The 13400-nt window shown below is 43.3% G+C and overlaps 1 protein-coding gene across 1 annotated transcript; it reads right to left on the minus strand.

Annotated features, from left to right (window-relative positions):
- Positions 1 to 6123: 6123 nt before the first annotated feature.
- Positions 6124 to 13100, minus strand: Kcnj8 (potassium inwardly rectifying channel subfamily J member 8). The gene is made up of 3 exons (XM_006976472.4): positions 12761 to 13100; positions 11536 to 11977; positions 6124 to 8009 (listed from the first exon to the last, which is right to left on the minus strand). Exons 2-3 carry the CDS (start codon positions 11907 to 11909, stop codon positions 7109 to 7111), a joined length of 1275 nt encoding a protein of 424 aa, XP_006976534.1. The 5' UTR covers positions 11910 to 11977; positions 12761 to 13100; the 3' UTR covers positions 6124 to 7108.
- Between the last annotated feature and the right edge of the window lie 300 nt (positions 13101 to 13400).

Genomic DNA, 13400 nt, shown 5'->3' on the forward strand with positions numbered 1-13400 from the left:
ATTGTTATGTGTAAAACACTACAATGTGAGACAGAAATGAGGTAATTTTCAGACAGGGGAGATTTTTGTTTCCTGTGTCTACTTATCCTTTTAGTGATATATATGTAATATCTTCTATTTCTGACATCGAGCATTGAGCAGAAAGTAACCAGGTGTGGTTGTTTTCTCTAAGGAGGAGCTGGGACATATGACAGTCTACCTGAAAGAGATCAGATGGAAAACTTGGGACAGAAAAACAAAAACAAAAACCTGGATCACATTCCAGAGCCGTAGAAAGAACACTTCTACGTCAAAATCAAAATCACAACGCACTCCTGGTTACTTAGCAGGCACGGGAAGACAGGCTGTGCTGGAACCATGGCACGGTTGCCTTGCTGATCCCTGGAAGAGAAAACACCACATTGCCCATCCTCGGAGCTATTATGTTTTCCTGCTTTCTTTTCCCCAGCCTCACAGTTTTAGTCAATAATTCCTAACTATTCTTCACAGCACAAGGCTCTTATTGGATGAAATTCTTGTGTCCTCTATCCATAGATGTGTCTAAATACCCTTGGCCTTGGACTGACAGAGTGAATCAGAATTCACAGTCCTCCAATGGCCCAAGGAAATGACCTCCAGAGACAACATTGTCATCAGTAAACATAGTGAAGCATTTCCTCCCTCATGTTGATGCTATTTTGTGATTTGTCATTCATAGAGAAAGAAATATCCTCTTTGATAAATGAATTAACCATATGATAAATGATAAAGAAGGAGGAATGAAAACGACTTCTGTATCTCCTGGGGCTTCTCCCCCATCTTCTCATTATTTTCAGGATGTAGAAGGTAGAGAAAGAACAGAAACTCGCGTCTCCAAGGAGCAGTGCGTGAAAGAAACCACAACAAATCCTACAGGCAGCCCAAGAGGAAGCTTGGGGCCATGCTCTTCCCAGGATCTTTCTACATGATTCTCATCAAATGTGATGGGAATTCCCCATAGACCTTGAGAGGATGTGACTCCAATTACACCCCTTAGTAATTTACTGCAAAGACTCAAGTTCAAGTTCATGAAAATCTTAATCAGCCTTTAATGTCAGGTCAAAATGTGGCATTGGAGCCAATTCTGCTTTAGATGGCTTACCTCTTCATTAGTCCTTTTTTCAAGTGGCTCTTGCCACGACTCTGCTGACCATACTGTAAGCCATGCCCCTGTCTCAGTGGTAACTGAGATGAAACTATGGCATGGAGCACAGATTATTTTAATGACTTAAAATTATTGCTCAGCATTGGAGACAAGGCTCAGTGGGTATATTTCTTGCTGTGAAAACATGCAGAACTAAATTTGGAACCCAGCACCCACATAAAAAGCTGGCACTGTCTCATGCTTCTGTAACCCCAATGCAATGGGAGCAGGTCCAGGCAAATCCCTGGAGTTGTTGACCAGCCACCACAGCCACAATGATGAGGTCCAGGTCAGTGAGAGACCTTGTCTCAAAAACAAAATAGTGAGGACTAAAGTACCCAATATCAATCTGTATATTTGCACTGTGCATACCCACCATATGCACTCATCTTCATATACAAACGCACACACACACACACACACACACACACACACACACACACACACACACAACTGAGGCTAAATATCTACATACTACTGAATTGCTTCAGTGTGTATCAACAAAGCAAAGGATGAAAGAGTCATATGCAAAATTAAAGTCATGGTTCACCTCTCGGTTAAAAATGATACAGGTTGACCGAGTTCTCAAAAGGCTTCAAGTATTTGACATCTACCACTGCAGAAAGACCAACTTTTTCAGGAATGACAGCCAAGGCTTTTCTAGTTGGACTCAACTGTGGCTTCCTGGGTTCATTTTCCAACTTCATTCCCAACACCTTATAGCTCTTCAAGGTCACTGAGTACCACATCTATATTTAGTGTCTCACACAGACCTGTAAACTACTGAGGCTAAAATTCTCTATTTTTACCAAGCTGGGCTTGTGTGTATCCTTTCAAATCTCTCACTGAAACCCCCCTGTCTTTTCCCCATGATGTGGACATTTTATGGTTATTTCATTATAACTTTATGAAATCATCTAAATTTCTCCCACTGCTCTCATCTTCAGACAATTTATGTGAAGACAGGAGGGTGGTAGCTACCCTCTCCTCCCAGGTCCCCCTTCATAACTACACTTTTTCCCTTTTCTGGGAATTTGACTATTTGTCTATAGACTTGACATTCCTCATCTGCTGTCCCAGTGGCCATGTGTGTAAGTTTGACTTAAAGGACTTTGAACAAAAACTAATAGGCCATGTCCAGTTCCTGGTTCAGGGAAATTTCACTTGGACTGGAGAGGCAGCTCCATGATAAGAGCATATGTGTCATACCTGGAGTTGAGCACCCACATGGCAGTTTTCAGCCACCTAGAACTCCAGCTCCAGGAGATCTAATACCCAGGTCTGGCCTCTGTGGGCACTGCACTCATGCACATTCACATAGTCAATGGGATATAATCCACTGCAGTGTGGAAGGCATAGCAGTGGCAACATGAATGGTTGATCACGGGGCATCCACAGTTTGGAAGCAGACAGCAGACAGGAAGTGGGACGATTCTATCAAATCTCCAGACTGGCTTCTAGTGACTCACTACCAGAGCAGTGGTTCTCAGCTTTCCTAACGCTGTGACCCTTTAATATAGCTCCTCATGTTGTGGTGACCCCCATCAAAAAAGTATATTCATTGCTAATTTGTCAGTGTAATTTTGCTACTGCTATGAATCATAATGTAAATATCTGATATGCAGGATGTCTGATATGTGGCCCATGTGAAAGGGTCATTTCACTCCCAAAGGAGCCATGATCTACAAGTTGAGAAACACTGTTCTATAGGTTCCACAACCTTCCAACCCCAGTTATGGACCAAATATTCAAACATATGAGGCCATGTTGGGCATTTCACCTCCAAGTCACTGCAGAGAAGGGTAACAGATGAAAACTTGCCACAGATATGCCATTAGTGGGACAAGTGGTGAGTGTGTAGGGTCCATTATAGTAATACTTGCACTGTTGTGTGTGTTTGAACTTTTCTGTAACAAAAGGTTAAAAAGAGGAAATTTTCCCTAAAGAAATATAATTGTTTTTAATGATTTCTGAAAGGAATCCAGACACAAGAGAAGTTTATATTGAATAATTACACAAATTCTGTTATTCAAAAGTGGTAGAAATGTTGTTTAAGTATTTTAAGTATTTATCTGTAACTCCAGTTCCAGGGGATCTGAAGACCTTCCTTGGCCTCCTTGGGAACTGCACATATCGAGAGAATTGTTATTAGTCTAAGGCCAGCCTGGGCTACATAGTGAATGCCAGCTCAGCATAGGTTACAAAGTAATACTTTGTAAAACACACACACACACACACACACACACACACACACACACACACACACCAGAAACCAACCAACCAACCAACAAAACACAAAAAACAACCTACTCTCCAAACAATAGAAAAGCCAATGTAACTGAAAGTGGTCATGATTACATGTAGTAGTTTATGGGTCTTGGAAAAGAATTTCATTTTCATCTTGAGAAAGATGGAAAGCCATAAGAGGTTTTTCACAAGAGGTATAGTCTGTATGGAGACTTGAATGGAAAGAAAAACTCTAAATATTGAGTATAAAATAGTATTTAAACTTAATATAGAAGTAAAATTATATGTATATGTGTGTGTATATAAAGGTATGTACACACACAGAAAGAGAGAAAAAACAAATGGTGTGTGTGTGTGTGTGTGCGCGTGCGTGCACACACACTCCCATAGACACAGGGCTGGAGAACACCCTTGAGTGTGCTTGGCTCCTCAGCACCGTTGTTCCTTAGACAGGGTCTCTCAGTGACCTGGAGCTCACCAAGGATGTTGGATAGGCTGGCCAGTGAGTCTGGCATCTGCCTGCTCTACCTCCGCCACTCTGGGATTACAAGAGTGTGACACCACTCGAGATTTCTAAATGTGCTTTCTGGGGTTTGAACCCAAGTCCTCACATTCTTTACAGACTCAGCTATCACAGTTCATGGCCTTGTTGTCTGAAACAAAGGGCATTGTTCTTTAAACCACTAATGCAGTGAATACAGTTTAGCAGAAAGTAGATCTTTTTCTAAATTTTTCCAAAATTGCAGAATTTGTGTAATTATTCAATATAAAGTTCTCTTGTGTCTGGATTCCTTTCAGAAATCATTAAAAACAATTATATTTCTTTAGGGAAAAAGTAGGTCTTGTTAATTCTAAAGGGCTTTCAGTTTTTACAGGTTGTGTTGTGATCACTTGTTTGCTGTCATTAGCTAAGTAGCATCACATTCTAAGTCATGACCCTTCCTTTGACCACCACTCCCCATCACTGTGATGGTCATTAGGTCCTTGGCATCCAGCAATGACAAGCGGCCAGAAGAACTTGCCCATGTTCTGGTTCTAGGGCATTCTGCATTGTGTGGACTTCGGAATCCTACACGCACTCTTGCCAACTGTGTCCAGCATTTCTTGCCCTGCAGCTGGTGCCCTTTCAGGAACATTGCGCTTTTCCTGCAGAGCTAGCAGTGCTGTACATGTTCCTGTGGCCAATATGGCAACTGCTTGCTGCGTTTGCTTAGATGCCTTGGGATATCAAGGTGACAAACCTTCCCAAGAACTGCTCCAGAGTCTGCTATTAGACTGTTTCATGAAGACAGATTTTCTTCCATGATTTCTAAAGAAATGTCTCGATATTTCATAATTGGCAGACCTACACCATATACATCATGTGGGAAGCAGGCTACTGGAGCAGGAAGGAGGCAGTGGAAAGAAACAATTATACTCTGGGTATACACTGAATGTGTGTATTTGCTTGTGGATGGCACAGAAAAAGGCATCAAGTTTGACCCTCAGGTGTTGGTCTGAATGACCAGAAGACTGGAGAGAGGAATGGGTTTTTTGAGTGGGAATAAAGCAGTGTGTGTGTGTGTGTGTGTGTGTGTGTGTGTGTGTGTGTGTGTGTTTGTGTCTTCTTCTTCTCTTCTTCTCCTCCTCCTCCTTCTCCTCCTTTCCTCCTCCTCTCCTCCTCCTCCTTCTCCTTTCCTCCTCCTCCTCCTCCTTCTCCTTTCCTCCTCCTCCTCCTCCTCCTTTCCTCCTCCTCCTTTCCTCCTCCTCCTCCTCCTCCTCCTCCTCCTCCTCCTCCTCCTCCTCCTCCTCCTCCTCCTTCTTTTTTGGTAGTCCAGGCTGGCCTCAGACTTGATATGTAGCTGGGGATGACTTGAGCTTATGATTCTCCTGCCTCAACCTCCAAGGTTAGGATTACAGGTGTTGCACTGCCATGTTTGGTTTACGCTGTGAGGTACTGGGAACCAAGCCCAGGGTTTTGTACATGCTAGGTAAGCACTCTGTCACCTGAGCGACATTCCTACACCAGAAGCATTGCTTTCTAAAGACACAGTAGTATGTTTTCAATATGTTAGTAACAGGCAAGCAGAGCTTCAAGTACCTGTTTGACTGTGAGTCTAGAGTTCTAAGTCAGAACATTTTTAGGAATTAACTTAACCCAACAGTTGTTATTTACCTGGTTAGAATCGTGAGTCTTTTAAGATTAGATTTCAACATATTCATGATGACCCATGTGGCTTAGTGGCTCCTATAAGAAATAAATTCAAACCCCAAACTCTGCCTAAAAAGCTACACAGACACCCAGCTTCCAGGGTTTAGTACATCACACACTGTGTTAACCCAGAGCATCTCTCTACTCTTCCCTTACTTGAAGATGCAGGAGCCAAGGATGATGGAATCATGTTTTGGTAGAAGACCTCATTTTAGCCAATTGACCCAATGCTTGCCTATGGAGTGACTGACTCCAGAGACTGCTGGGAAGAAAATACAGTTTTAAGACAAGGAAATTCAGAGAGAAAGATCTCAGGCTTCCATGACATCTCAAGCTCAGAAAGAAATAGCAAAAGAACATTTTTCAAACCAAAAGAAAAAAAAAACCTGCAACTGCCTTTGGCCACAGATCTGAGAATGGACTCTTAGAAGACAGTGTTGCCACCCTATGACTCCAAAAATATCTTTTGGGGGGCTTTTAATTTGAGATGACTTTGTGTAAAAGGACTCACAAAACCACACAGTGAGTATAAAGGAAACATTTTAATAAAATATTTGATACAGCTTTTCTAGGGGAATGAGCTCTTAAAAGTGGAAGATGAGGAATCACTTGGACAAGAGCCAGGACTCGGCTTTTCTGCAGACTCTTGCCCAGTTCTAGCCAACAGATTGTCCAGAGAAGTCAATATATAGGGTTAGTGGTTGAGCAAATGCTGCTTAGAAACAGACAGACCTCAGAGGCTTGCATTATGCTTCCTACCACATACAACATCGTGAAAAAAGAGTAAGGTTGGTATATAAAAGGTGCTTAATGTGATTGGAGAGTTCCCCTTCCTACTCTATCTGCCGTTCTAGAATGAGCAACAGAAACAGAATAGATCTCATCAATTACATATCTCAGATAGACTCATTCCTTGGCCAGGTTTGGTATTCCAGGTCCAATCCTAAATTGTGTTTCAGAATGAAGATGTGAATACCTTCTGTTTCTTATACAATAACTTTAGCATGTCACAGTGACATTCTGTGTGTGAAACAAGTGTGAGCCATAAGTCTTCTGCTTTGTGTGTTATTGTTTATTAATACAGGAAGTTTTATTTCTTGAATATGAACATTTTTCAGTGCATTAAAATACAAATACTGTGTTCCAGCCCTGTCTTGGTGGCTAGTCCAATATTCAGTCATCAGAACTCAGTGAGTAACTGTCTCAGAAATGTCAGTCATCAAATCTCAATGAGTTAACTAACGGTCTCAGGGCTGTCTGTCAGTCATCAGAACTCAGTGAGTAACTAACTGTTCAGGGCTGTCTTTCAGTCATCAGAATTCAGTGAGTAAGTCTCAGGGTTGCCTTTCAGTCATCAGAACTCAATGAGTAACTGTCTCAGGCTGTCAGTCACCAGAACTCAATGAATGACTGTCTCAGGTCTTTCAGTCACCAGAACTCAATGAATGACTGTCCTAGGGCTGTCAATCATCAGAACTCAGATTGACTGTCTCAGGGTCATCCTGCAGTCATGATTCTGATGGGCACTGGTTTCCTTCTGGAGTCATGAACTGCACCTTAGGAACCATGAGGGAAGAGTTATTCCTCCGGATGGAGTTGCTTCTCCTCATGGAATTGTTTCTTCTCATGGAGTTGCGCTTCCTCAGAGAATTCTGGTGAGATAGTTCACTCTTTTGGAGGGTCTGAATCAGGATGGAAGGTTTCTCATCCAGCTCCCGGGCACTGCATCTTGGGGCAGCCACCTTCACAGTATTACCAAATTTAGAATAGTCCACAGAGTACACTCCCTCCTCCTCAGTCACAATTGACACGAAGCGGTGTCCCCACTGAATCTCCTCTGCAATGTAGGAGGTCCGTGCTTGGGTGGTGATGCCGGTGGTTTCCACCACACCCTCAAGAATCACTATGACCTCCAGGTCTTGATTGACAAGATCAGTTGCTGAGATATCATACAGGGGGCTACGCTTATCAATCACATGGCAGATGATCAAAGGGGCTACTAGGAAGATGTTATTGCTCTCAATGGGATTATCCACCGGAATGTCCAGCTGATGAATAGGTACCACCTCCCCTTCTGGCGTCGTTGTTTTCTTGACTACCTGGATACGCACCGAGGCACTAATGATCATGCTCTTCCTTAGATCACCCACCCGGAACATGAAGCACAGCTTACCATTGCGGACCGCAATCACAGCATGGCGGCTGAAAATCAGAGTCTCTGCCCTTCTGTGGGCTTGAGCCGTTTTCATGAAGATGCAGCCCAACATGACCGCATTGATGATCAGACCCACAATGTTCTGCAGAATCAAAACAGTGATGGCCAGAGGGCATTCCTCAGTCATCATTCTCCCTCCAAATCCAATGGTCACTTGAACCTCAATGGAGAATAGGAACGCAGAAGTGAATGACCTGTAAAGAATGACATCAGAAATGATGCCAGGTCAGAGTGTGCATGATGAAAAGAGCCTCGGGAGAGCTTTACTCTCCACTACAGCCTAGTAAACGATTCCGGAAAGGCTGATTTTAAATATAAGCATCCCCTTCCCTCTCCTCATCCCCCCTCCTGCTATCCTTTCTCTCCCTTTCCCCCTCCCTGCTGTCTCCCTTTCTGTCTGCACCTAAGTATGTACTTCCGGATTTGGGGATACAATTTCACTCATATTTCCTAGGTCATATACCATTGAAGACATTCATGAAATAACTATAAGTTGTAGATATACTCCACTTTCACCAAAGCCCAACTTGCTTTGTGAAATTTTATGCCAAGTAGGTGTTTCCTATCTATCACCTTACTCGTATTCAAGAGATGTGAGTCATATGGAAGGTACTGAGTAATGAGTGAATTTTTTTGTTATTGATAACATAAAATTATAGTCATTATCCAGTGGTTAATTTTCTGTTTACACAACTTAGCACAGTGCTAAAGCATAGTATCATATACACTATCCCCAAACATTAATATTTCAACAAGAAGAATGATTTTCCATTTGGAGGAAGAGCAGTTTCTCGCTGATTATCTTATTTTATTTTCTAAGTGACCCAGGGAATGTGGAAGCTATTAAAAGAGTTTCAGGTGTCAATTGGTAAATGATTGTATCAAGACTGTGTCTATGTAATGACTACCTCCCTGAGTCCTGTCAGTCCTGGCCTGGTGTTCTCAAAGAGGCAAGGGGAAGGCGCCAAGAGGTGTCAGGATTTTCCTGGGGATTGTGTGTGTGTGTGTGTGTGTGTGTGTGTGTGTGTGTGTGTGTGTGTGTGTGCACATCTCCTCATCTTAGGGAACTGACAAGGGTTTGGTGGCTCCTCATGGACTGAGTCTCTCAGAAAGACTCCTGGTAATTCAGCTTAACTTCTGGCTGCAAAGCCTCACATTGGGTTCTTAGCAAATTATCCACCTGGCTGCACACCCAGCACTGCTGTGGCCTCTTCACAGGCCCCATTCCCGACATCCACTCCAATCCCGAACTTCTGGAATTTCACAGAAGTGAAACCATACATTTGCAGTCTATCAAAATACTATCTATGACTGCCAGGCACAATGAGGGAACAAAACATTTGAACTTTGAGCACTCAGTACACACTGCACTTTGGCAGGAAGCCAGAAGAGTGTGTGAGTCTGTAAACATCCATCAGCTTTTAAGTGGGACCAGAAAGGGGCTGTTTATCTCTGTTTTGGCTGAAAGGTTTTGTGCAAAACCTTAAGAACTGACTTCTGCCCTACCTACACATCGTGAGATACATGGCACAGTGTGGAAACACTACGGATGGTAGGAATGGATTCCAGAAGAGGACACAGCACACATGTGGCACTGAGCTGTAGTAGTGGGTCATATGTTAGAGAAGGGCCTAATGAGGGACTTCCCTCTCCGATGTCTGTCTCCATCTTCAGAGATGGTTCAGGAGCTGTGTTTTTATAATTTTTTTTAAACGGAATTTCATTTCTCTATCTAGTATAAGATCCTATCTTTTTCTGGACACCTGTCATGATAAACAGTCTCAAGAGACAAAAACTATTTAGGAGAGACCGAGCTGGGGATGTATCAGTTGAATGATAATGAGAAAAATAACATTGTTTCTATTTTCTGATTCATGTTAGAAAGTCATTTGCACAAAAGAGAAGGTGAGTCACCCTAAAATGAGGGTGATCAACCGATGTTTGGAAATACTAGTGGACAGCCACTGAAAAGAGTTGCTTCCAAATTTAATAGTTTGGCCAATACTGAATTTATGAAAGGAATGGAAATTCAAATAATTAGAATTATTACCCATTTTTAAAGTTCTCTAGGAAGAGAATAAAGCGTTAAATAATGCTGAGGAGTGTGATCTGAAAGCGACACTGATAAGTCAGCTTGGCTTCATTGTGATTTTGACACCTTTTCTCACGGCTCAATGCCAGCAGGAATGAATCTAGGAAATCAATATTCTTCAGAATATCTTGTTTGAAAAGTGAGAAGTAACAAAAAGCAGCTTTTAGGAACCAGTGAACACCATAAAATTCTCTTTACAGAAAGAATAATCTCTTTTGATTATATATATATATTAATATATATTTAAATTTGCTAAATGATTTCTTTTCCATAGAGAGTGACAACAGATTGTCCTGAGTAAAATTAGTTTATTTTCCAGGTTGCCGTGATCATTTCTCCTACTTCCCTTTGTCAGGATCTCTTGCCTGTTTCCTGAAAACTTGTTTGAATATGACACCCCCACCAGCCATACCAATGCCAGTCAGTTACTCAGAGTCACTGTATTACAGTAACATATTAACTTCAAATGCTTTACATACAGGACTTTGTTCTCTGCATCCCTAAGCACTCTGCTTACTGGGGCTTCTTATCCACATTGTCAGTGAGGCAAAAGTTTGAGAAAAGAAGATTCTATCTGCCTAGTAGTAAAGCTGGGATCTCTGTGTGGTCTAAGATGACCTCTTCACTGATGCACTGGCCTGGCCAATGAGAAGAGTGGGTAAGGTCATGAGAGGCTCCACTCCTGGCCATGCCTTGCTTCTTTTATAGGATCCCAGGGCCACTAAAAGTCTTCTTATCCATTTTGTGCCTGGATGATGCTTCTTCAGTTTCTCTGCCTGGTAAATTATGTGAATTTGGAATTTGATTCAGAAAATACACTGGAAAATTTTTCCGGGTTATCATCGTTTTTATCTTGTAAACATTTTTGCAATTGATATTAAATCATGTCTCTGTCCAGCAAAATAGATTAAGAAAAAAATTTGACCCCCTGCAATGTTCTGGGGCCTTGTGGGAATACAAAAGGAGAGTCACGGAAATCAAGTACGCCTTAGCTGTCTTTGAAGCATCCATAAATGCTGAAGTCAACTCTATGTAAAAAAAGCTGGTTTGTTCCTGTCCTATGGAAGCTTTGGAAGGAGAGACTTCAATAAGTATTGTTGCTACTCAGCCCCTTTCATGAAAACTAAATTTCACTGAAAACATCTATTCTGGATTTAAGCTTTCATTTTTTAATTTAAAGCAATCTATCAGATATGAGAAAATAATCTTGAAAAAGAAGGGCTTACACTTATTTCAATTATTTTATTTTTAGCATATTTTAAAATTAAGGACACTTCACATAAAAGTATTTCTCATATTTGCACAATACTTTTGATTGGCTGGAGATATTTACTGGTGCACAGTGGACATCAGCTTCATGATGAAAATGAGTGATGGTTTTGGGAGCCAGGCATCCTTTGAGCCCATCCAAAGCCCAAAGAAGCAGTCACACATTCTCAGAGACTCAGCCATAAAACTACACTTATAAAGACTTTTAACGTCTAGCCTCCACCCTGCACCTCAAACTTGATTTTATTTTTGTTTTTGAATTGTCCAATGAAAAGCCTCTATTTCACAATCAACTACATGATAGAGCTTTTTATTTCTATATTGCTGGCAACCCCTGCCTCACCCCATTTCTTTCTTACCTGACGTTGGTCACACAGACAGTGGACTCCAGGCTGCTCTTCTCCATGGTGCCTCTCTCCATGTAAGCATAGATGTCCCCGTGGGCAAAAGCCACCAGCCACCACATGATAGCAAAAAGCAGCCAGCTGCAGAGGAAGGACATGGTGAAGATGACCAGCGTGTGACGCCACTTCAGGTCTACCAAGGTGGTGAAGATGTCCTGCAGGAAGCGACCCTGTTCGCGGATGTTCTTGTGCGCCAGGTTGCAGGCTCCGCTCTTGGCAATAAAGCGGGCTTTGGGGAGGCGGTCGCGGATGCGGGGCTTGCGCAGGTTCTCCGCAGCGATGCGTGCCAGTACATACTCCTCGGGGATGATGCTCTTCCTGGCCAACATCTTCTGTCACCATAGCCTGTCTATGCACCTACCCGAACCTGTGGCTCCTTTCCTCCACACCCGTCCTCCTACAACAGAGAAACGCTTATTAAAAACCGTCAACTTCCTTTCCTCACCTCGGGTACATAGGGATGCCGTTTTGCACACACGAAGTGGCATGCAAAATTGATGTGGTCAACAATACAAATGTGAACCTAGCTTGTGTCTGAGGTCAGAGAATCCCTAGAAAACTTTTGATCAGAGGAACATTTTTTCCTTTTCTCCTCTTATCTCCCTGAGCACTCTTGGGAATAGCCTCAGGTACGAAAATCTTAGAGCATTCTCCGCAAATACCGGCTCAGGCTTGAAGAGAATTCCCTTGTGATTCTCAGCATCTCCAGATTAGGGAAAGGAAACGTGCACACGCCATCAAGAAAGAAAACTAAAGCCAGCTAGGGTCACCATCCACTTGCTCTTTAAGTAAAGTAGCAAGGTTAAAAGTAAAGAAGGAGGAATTCTTATTTTTTGTAGCAGCGAAGGAATTGCTTCCTGTTCATTAAGAAAATATTAACCGTAATTGACAAGGTACCAAGCGATGCGCTTTCGAACTTGAAAGTGAATGATTTAAATTTGAAGAATTTTCGAGATGCATTTTCAAAAGCAGCCTAGACCTCTCCCCTCTCTATGTACCTATCACAGTATATTCTGGAAACTAATTTGCATCACAGGGCTCAGACGCACAGCAGAGGGCTGAGGTGGAGTTCCAGGGCATGAGTTGGGTTGGGTGCGCTTGGGCTGTGTGGCCTTTGAAGTCACAGGCTGGGGTGCTACCGGGTCCCCTAGTTCTCCCCGGGAGGAGCAAAGTAACTTACAGGCTCACGGCAGCGCGCGCGGCGGCGAGAGCTCCGCGCACCCCAAGGCGTACAGCGGCGGGCAGATCCCTAGCTCTCGCATCCCGGGAGCAGGGGCCGCCACAGCCCGAAATGTAGATCCGGGGGATGCTGGTCCTCCAGAACTGAGTTAACACTCTAGAAGGTGCGATCCACTGTGCACGCGGAGAGGAGGGCTGGAGGACCAGGGATGAGTTTGGTTTCCCCCTCCCCCAACTGCTGCCGGGCTCCGGGAGGACAGGGGAGGAGTTGGGGGAGAGATGCTGGTGGTAGTGCTCCGCTAGCTTCTCAGCCGCCTAGTTGGGGCCAGACCTCCGAGCTAGCAGAAGGTGGAGGCGGGGGCTAGTCTGGGGGAGGCAGGGAGCCGCCCGGGAGGGAGGGACCACCAGGAGAGGAGGCACTCGCCAAGCCAACTCGGTTCCCAGTAGCCGAGACTCCACTCTGAAGCTGGTCCGACCCACACGTCTTTAAAAGGCTCGCTGCTCAGAGAACTTTCTGAGTCCAAGTTCACTGACGCAAAGAGATTTTAATTTATTGTTTTTTAATTGTAACTTTGGGAGATCACTGGGTTGCTTCAGATTGAATAAAACCAGATGGAGAGAGTTTAGGTGTTCTGGGTGGG

This window comes from Peromyscus maniculatus, chromosome 3 (assembly GCF_049852395.1).
Source record: "Peromyscus maniculatus bairdii isolate BWxNUB_F1_BW_parent chromosome 3, HU_Pman_BW_mat_3.1, whole genome shotgun sequence".
NCBI classification, from domain to species: Eukaryota; Metazoa; Chordata; class Mammalia; order Rodentia; family Cricetidae; genus Peromyscus; species Peromyscus maniculatus.

Bases quoted from the DNA above. Each gene is read 5' to 3' on its own strand.
- Kcnj8 (XM_006976472.4), bottom strand. From the start codon at position 11,909: ATGTTGGCCAGGAAGAGCATCATCCCCGAGGAGTATGTACTGGCACGC. The intron at 8,010-11,535 runs GTAAGAAAGAAA...CATTCTTTACAG, and splicing joins GTCTGTGTGACCAACGTCAG to GTCATTCACTTCTGCGTTCC.